This window comes from Malaclemys terrapin, chromosome 5, assembly GCF_027887155.1.
Source record: "Malaclemys terrapin pileata isolate rMalTer1 chromosome 5, rMalTer1.hap1, whole genome shotgun sequence".
NCBI lineage: Eukaryota > Metazoa > Chordata > Testudines > Emydidae > Malaclemys > Malaclemys terrapin.
Window position 1 is genome coordinate 142,441,844 of NC_071509.1, and position 7,333 is coordinate 142,449,176.

The 7,333-nt window shown below is 50.0% G+C and overlaps 1 protein-coding gene across 1 annotated transcript; it reads right to left on the reverse strand.

Annotated features, from left to right (window-relative positions):
• Nucleotides 1-349: 349 nt before the first annotated feature.
• On the reverse strand, nucleotides 350-5,413 carry SPINK2 (serine peptidase inhibitor Kazal type 2). Its single transcript, XM_054029514.1, has 4 exons — nucleotides 5,308-5,413; nucleotides 5,181-5,224; nucleotides 2,995-3,104; nucleotides 350-2,223 (listed from the first exon to the last, which is right to left on the reverse strand). The coding sequence occupies exons 1-4, from the start codon at nucleotides 5,369-5,371 to the stop codon at nucleotides 2,178-2,180; spliced, it is 264 nt and encodes an 87-aa protein (XP_053885489.1). The 5' UTR covers nucleotides 5,372-5,413; the 3' UTR covers nucleotides 350-2,177.
• Nucleotides 5,414-7,333: the final 1,920 nt, after the last annotated feature.

Sequence of the window (7,333 nt, forward strand, 5' to 3'; positions counted from 1 at the left end):
TCTTATCTCCAAGCCCCTTGTGCCGCTTCCCTACAGCCTGAACATAACACAGCCTCTGCTCTAGGTCCCAAGCCTTGGGCTTCTCCCTAGGTCCTCCCAGCTCCATCATTCTCTGCTGGAATGCTGGCCCTTCATAATGGCTTCTTTCCAGGGCCCATCACAGGGATTGATTTTGTCCATAGCCTCTTTCTGTCTGCCTTCCCCAGGCCCTTCCAGAGAGGGAACTCCTTACCTCCTCTCACCTAGGTGCCGCTCCTGCATCTTCACCATAGCTTCCACATCCTTATTTTATGAAAGTGACCCAGCTCCTCTCCAGCTGGGTCTAATAAATCACGCCTGACACACTAGGTGCAGTAATGTGAGCTTGTTAACTCTTTATTCACCTATATGGAGCAGACACCCCAGCAAAGAAGGCTAGAGGTGCCCAGGGACAAATTTAGTTTAGAGTGTTTGGTTTTCTTGGTGTTACCAGAACAACATAATAAAAGAAGCTAATATTTTGAGGGGAATTACCCCTAACTAATGCTCTAGAAGCAGATTTGGCTAAGGGTAATAGGTGGACACTACTTGTTCTGTTTAGCTGCTATCAGTGATAAGAGGGAACCAAGGGATGGGTGCAGCTGCTCTGCTCTTTGTGCCCTTGGGTGGTGGGGGTGGAATTAGAACATTCAGGACACTGAAGTGGTCCAACACACACTGCCCTTCCAACGATTCTGAGCTTGGATACATGCGGCACATGCGCACTTCGAGGGGGAGCCATACTGACATATATTCTAAGAATGTATTTTTATTGGCCTGAATTTGTGTTTCTTGTTCATTAATTAACAAGGTTCCCACTTCCAGGGTATGACAATTAAACTATTTAATAATCACCCTATAAAACTAATGTGACAGTTTAACAGTAGAAATTTTGGTCAGACAACTTCTAACTAAAAAAAAAAAAAAGATTCAGAATCTTCCCTGAGAAGGATTAAATGTAACAGCTAATTTACTAGTTTATGCCTAGATTCTGCATTGGGATTAGCTAGCCCAGGAAAAGTCTTATTAAAGTGAATGGACTCCCCAATGGTGCAGTGATCTATGCTAGCAGTTCCTGATACAGCATCAGGGCTTAGACTATAATATGTTCCTCTCTGGGGCTAAGTTATATTATATATAAAATCAGTATCATGTAAGATATCAGCTTAATGCATTTCCACCTTAGTGAAGTTCTTATTTGATAATAGTGAGAACTGAATGTGGGGAATGTTAAGTTGGCACTTTGCTTTTGCTACCGACTAATGCAGCAATAACAAGATTTTTTTTTCAAAGTAAAATGGATTCATACATCAAAGTGAAAAGTGTACATAAGTAGTTTGCAGTGTGTAGACTGAAAAGCTAAAATAGGTGTAGCATAAAACTTACTGTACTGACAATTAAAACAACAATTAAAGCCACAGGGCTTTCAACAACAGAATCAAATGGTTACAAAACAAGTTTAAGCATTGTGGGCAGCAGGGAAGCTGTATTCCCACTAGGGCCCACACACCATCAATAAGAATCTGTATGCAAATTCAGTGTGGAAAAAGACAGTCCCCTGCCTATAGCAACAAGCAGAGATCTCAGGGGAGGTAAAAGTTTTTTGTAACTAGAACAAGTTATCCTGGCTTTTTAATTAAAAAAATAAAATAAAAAACCTCCATACCAGGGACATTGCAGTGGTAGGGGATAATGTAGAACATACAGCAAGTTTAGAAATTTGGTCCTCCAAGTAAAAATTATGCCACACCTAGGAAGGTTAGACACATGGATGATGTAGCAATGGTATAGTATAACTTGCCAGATCCCCACATACCAAGCTGCCTCAACCCCTCCAGGAAGTAACAATGCCATCTCCGACAAATTCTATATAGACAATAAAATCAAATTAGATTCAGAAATCTTCAATAGTGTAGTATATCTTCCCCCGCCCCAAATATATAGACTGAGCATATAAAGGAATCTTACAGGTTCATTCATAAACATTAATACTATTTTAACAAAATAATGGTATTAGGTGTATTCAAAAGTGGTATAAGAGCAAAATAGGCATTTTATTTAATTAGACTAAACTACTTAGAAGGCAGATTTAAGACATTGTTTCCTCTTCAGATTGGCTTTCATCTGTTCCATATTCTTCAAAGTTTAATACTATCATATTAGCAGTATCCCTTCCAGCTAATTTTGACATCCCTCCTATTTTCCCTGTTACCAGAACAAAAAAAAAAAAAAGAAAAAACATTAGAAGATGGATTCTAATGGAGTGGCAAACAAAAAACAAAAACAAACAAAAAACCCACACCACACACACTTTCCACAGTGGAGTTGTATTCAGTTTCTTTCTACATCTTACAAGTAGAATCACATTCAGTGATATTTTCAGTAAATCTTACTGCAAAACTACAATATAAAGTTTTATACATCATGCTTAAGTGACTTACTAGAGAAAGCCTTACTTTTGAATTCATCATCCATGCAAGCCTTGATAACACTTTATAAATCTGAGTATTAACTGGTGATAGAGAAAGCTTAAAATGAATGCCAAAATGTCAATTATCCAAGAATACTATCTTGTACAACAGGCTCACACTCCCTGCAAAGGGAGCCAAATTTAAACCTTGCAAAACTGCCTGGCCTCATCCAGAAAACCACTGGAGTACGGTGGTGGCAGGGGGTACAGCTTCTGAACTGTGTATTCTCATTTTAGTAGGTTCCCCCACCCTTTGACACTTGTATCCCTCTCCAGGGTTTTGAAGGGAGATCTTAACTCTGCATTCCCTGGTTTGCTAACATTAGAGTTTTGTTTTGGAGTACATTAAATTTGCTTCATTTACAAATCAAGTTTTTCTGACCACACTGAAAATGAGAAGAGTTAGGGTCAGTTAAGCAGCCTGGGAAATGAGAGTCACTACTTTATGTGCAATGTTTGTCATACTTCAGACAAAAAAAGATAGGAGGTGTCAGTTACACAATTACCTGTTTGAAAGGCAAAGTGCACACTCGTTTGGATACGTGTGCCCATCAGTCCCACAAACCGGATTAAAGTTCTTTGGACATCCAGGCAAACCATACAAGTAGCATTTTGGCTAGGGAGGAAACAAACTTATGAAACAGTCTAGGATAAGCAATTCCAAACAGCATTTTGGTAACCTCCCAGATTAAGCAATTTAACAAATCCTGCCATCTTCCAATGGCATACCAATGTACTTATATACAAAATAATAATCAACATTTCATAAACATTTGTGGAGGGGTTGTGAGATATTGCATCTCTTTACTAGTTATGTGGAAATTTATCACTTCAGGCTTCACATACTAATTGCTCCCTACCATCACTCAGCTAAATACTTAAATTGCTCAATAGTCAAGGGGGCCTTAGTCATTGCCAAAAAAAAAAAAAAAAAAAAAAAAGGACTTTTTTTTTTACCTTGGGATAACGAACACAGGGCAGCTCTCCCAAGCAGGGCCACATATTTACTGCCTGGTAAAACTGAAGTGCCTTATCTTCACTGTGTTTACCTCAGGATCACTCATGGACTTTAGTTACCCTGAGATTTAAAAAAAGCCACCCTAGCATTTTTAGCAGTGAAGACATGGTCACTTATTAACAAATCAACAGCTTACTGTAAGATGGAGTCCATTCAAAATCATGTTAGTATAACATTTTAGGGCCAGAATAGGAGTTTTTATAGTGAGAATAAGCTATTTGGAGCTAGCTATCTTGCTATAAAATCCTACACTTAAATTGTTGGTCAACACAGCTATGTTGGTCAGGGATGTGAGAATGCCACATGCTAAAAATCCTATGCCGACCTAACCCTGGGTTTGGACATAGCTAGGTCAATGGAAGAATGTTTCCATCAACCTAGCTACCATCGCTCGGGAAGACGGTGTTCCTACACTGATGGAGAAACCCCTCCCGTAAGTGTAGGCTGTGTCTACATTTCAGGTTATGCTGGCATAGCTACAATGCAATAACTAGTGTAGACATATCCCTAGTTGAGGCATCAACTATCCTGCTGTAAAATCTTTACCTTGATGTAGCTAGTCAAAGTCAAGCTCAGGTGGGAAGAGGCAGAAAGTTGAGCATTGACTACATCAAGGAAAACAGCTACCTGCCTTGTTTCCACTGGGGTTATAAAACAACAGCTAACTGGCCTTTGTCTTCCAAGAGCCAGATAACCATCACCAGCCCAGGTAGCCTTGGCAGAGAGCAGCATCTGCTGAAATGCCTCATTACAGACCCTGGAAAGCAACAATACCCCCAGATAAGGGGCTCAACTCGGCACGTGCACCCCTTGGGTCAGGCTGCGGTGAGCCAGGGGGAGAGCCCAAGCTCTGGGCAGTCACAGCCGGGGCGGGGGCTGCAGGTGGGGCACCCTGGGGCTCAATGCCTGGCTCCCCAGCCCCCCCCCCCCCCAGGGGCTCCCTGGGACAGGCCAGGCAGCTCAGCGCGGGGAGGAGGCGGCAGGGTTTTACCCTGGGCCGGGGAAAGGGGCCTGGGCCCCCTGTAGCTGGGCGGGTGCCGGGGCGGGGCGCTGGGAGCGGAGGTAGGCGGGGGACCCGGCGAGACGGGGCGCGGGGCGGGGCGCTGGGAGCGGAGGTAGGCGGGGGACCCGGCGAGACGGGGCGGGGCGCTGGGAGCGGAGGTAGGCGGGGGACCCGGCGAGACGGGGCGGGGCGCTGGGAGCGGAGGTAGGCGGGGGACCCGGCGAGACGGGGCGGGGCGCTGGGAGCGGAGGTAGGCGGGGGACCCGGCGAGACGGGGCGGGGCGCTGGGAGCGGAGGTAGGCGGGGGACCCGGCGAGACGGGGCGGGGCGCTGGGAGCGGAGGTAGGCGGGGGACCCGGCGAGACGGGGCCCGGGGCGGGGCGCTGGGAGCGGAGGTAGGCGGGGCACCCGGCGAGACGGGGCCCGGGGCGGGGCGCTGGGAGCGGAGGTAGGCGGGGCACCCGGCGAGACGGGGCGCGGGGCGGGTGCCGGGGCGGGGCGCTGGGAGCGGAGGTAGGCGGGGGACCCGGCGAGACGGGGCGCGGGGCGGGTGCCGGGGCGGGGCGCTGGGAGCGGAGGTAGGCGGGGCACCCGGCGAGGCGGGGCAGCGGGAGTGGGGGCGCGGGGCGGTGTCGCGGGCTGCCCCCACCCCCAGCCCCAGCCCCACTCACCGAGATGACGGCGGCGGCCCGCGCGGGCGGCGGCAGGAGGATCCCTAAGGGGAGAGAGAGGGGGGCACAGCGTTACCATGGCAACACGCCCAGCCCCGCCCCGCCCGCGCCAGGCCGGTGCCGGTACCTGTCAGCGTCCCGCACAGCAGCAGCAGGGCGCTCGCGCGCACGACGCAGCCCAACGCCCCCATCTCGGCACTAGCGGCCGGCGCCGCGGGCAGCCCACTTATAGGGCACGTGCCCTCGGCGCGTCACCACCCGCCCCGCCCACCCTACACCACTGACCACGCCTCCGGAGACTCCCCCCCCCCCGGAGGATGGGGGCAGGGGCGGTGGTGCCCGTGGGAGTGAGGAGAGAAGATGGGGGGGAGGTAGGGGCTGGGATACCTGTGGGGTGGGGGCGATGGTGGCCAGGGCCGGCGCTTCCATTTAGGTGACCTACGCGGTCGCCTAGGGCACCAGGTTTTGGGGGGGGGGGGGCATTTTGCCGCTCTCGGCGGCAATTCGGCGGCGGGGGTGGGGGGGTCCTTCCGTGCTCCGGCTCTTCGGCAGCAATTCTGCGGCGGGTCCTTCACTCAAAGTGCCCCGAAGACCGGGAGCGCGGAAGGACCCCCGCCTAGGGCACCAAAAACCCTGGCGCCGCTCCTGATGGTGGCACCTGTGGGGGTGGGGGGATGGTACAATGGGAATGGGAGGTGATACCAGTCAGCTCTGTGTTCTTGGGGCACCAGGGTGCAGTATCCAGCCTGACTCATGAAAGACACCCCACCAGCCTCCAGAGAACCAAAACCCACCAGAGGAAAGACTTGCAGAGAGCAATGAAGGGCGTTGGGAGACACACCTAGACCCCTCCTAACAAGGGTGACAAGATTAAGACATCTCCATTAACACCCCATGAGGCAAGGAGGCACTGTACCCATTTTACAGAGGGCAAGCTGAGGCACAGAGTAGATGACATTACATACCTAAGCTCACAACAGGGAATCATAGAATATCAGGGTTGGAAGGGACCTCAGGAGGTCATCTAGTCCAACCCCCTGCTCAAAGCAGGACCAATCCCCAGACAGATTTTTACCCCAGTTCCCTAAATGGCCCCATCAAGGATTGAACTCACAACCCTGGGTTTAGCAGGCCAATGCACAAACCACTGAGCGATCCAGGAATTGAACCAAGCTTGCCTGCATCCAAGTCCATAGAGCATTGTCTTGCACTGCCTCCCTTCTGAGCAGGAGATGGTGGTGTTTGCTCAATGCTGTGACAAGTGCGACATTTTATTATAGGCAGGGCTGCTAGCACCACTCATTATTAAGGTTGCTGCCCATTATAAGACCGTGTTTTCAGTTGTATATAACAGGGTGGCCACATTTACTGACCCTCTGAGCTGCATATGACAATCTTCAGAGAGTCAGGGCACATCATCTGCCGGGGCTTCAGCCGCATGGGAGGCGCCTGCTGGGGCTCAGGGCTCCAACCCCACTCCTGCTGAAGCCCTGAGCTCTGGCAGGCACGCCCCATGGGGCTGAAGCCCCGAGAACCCCTCCCCTGCTGGGCAAAAGCTGCTAGCCCCACCACCCCAGCACAGGGCAGAAGCCCCAAGCTCTCCCCTCCCCCCATTCTGGTAGGCAGAGAGTGTGGGGGCGGGTGGGAAGTGGGGAGCTCCATGAGCTGCACTTTAACTGTAAAAGAACCACAAGCCGCAGTTTGGCCGCCCCCGGTAGAAAACTTTGCCAAACGTTAACTATTTGGACTGAAATTTTCCATGCCTCAGGCTGTATTTTTTCTGGAAAATTTCAGCCAAAACAGTTCATCTGTATCTGAGAATGAGGATAAAATTCTTTGAGAAGCTTTAGTATCCTCATGCTTTGGAGCAGAGGGTTGAAATTTGGCAGGGTATGGCCTTTGTGTCAGACATGTGCCTTTTGCCACCCCCATGACAATCCACCCACATTTGGCCAAGTTATAAGCTTCTGAAACATTTCAATTTGCACATGCTCAGTAGAGACTTCTTAGAGTTTACCAGTGAAATTTCCTGAGGATTCCATCTTCACTGAACCTTCTTCAGCCCAGGGCTGAGCAAGTCTTCTGCTGTAATTTCTGCTTTGGGCTGCTGTGGGCCATTTTGTGTCTGACTGTGGGTGCCTGTACAGAGAGCA

Bases quoted from the DNA above. Each gene is read 5' to 3' on its own strand.
- SPINK2 (XM_054029514.1), bottom strand. From the start codon at position 5,371: ATGGGGGCGTTGGGCTGCGTCGTGCGCGCGAGCGCCCTGCTGCTGCTG. The intron at 5,225-5,307 runs GTACCGGCACCG...CTCTCCCCTTAG, and splicing joins GCTGTGCGGGACGCTGACAG to GGATCCTCCTGCCGCCGCCC. The intron at 3,105-5,180 runs GTGAGTGGGGCT...TTTCCTCCCTAG, and splicing joins GGGCCGCCGCCGTCATCTCG to CCAAAATGCTACTTGTATGG.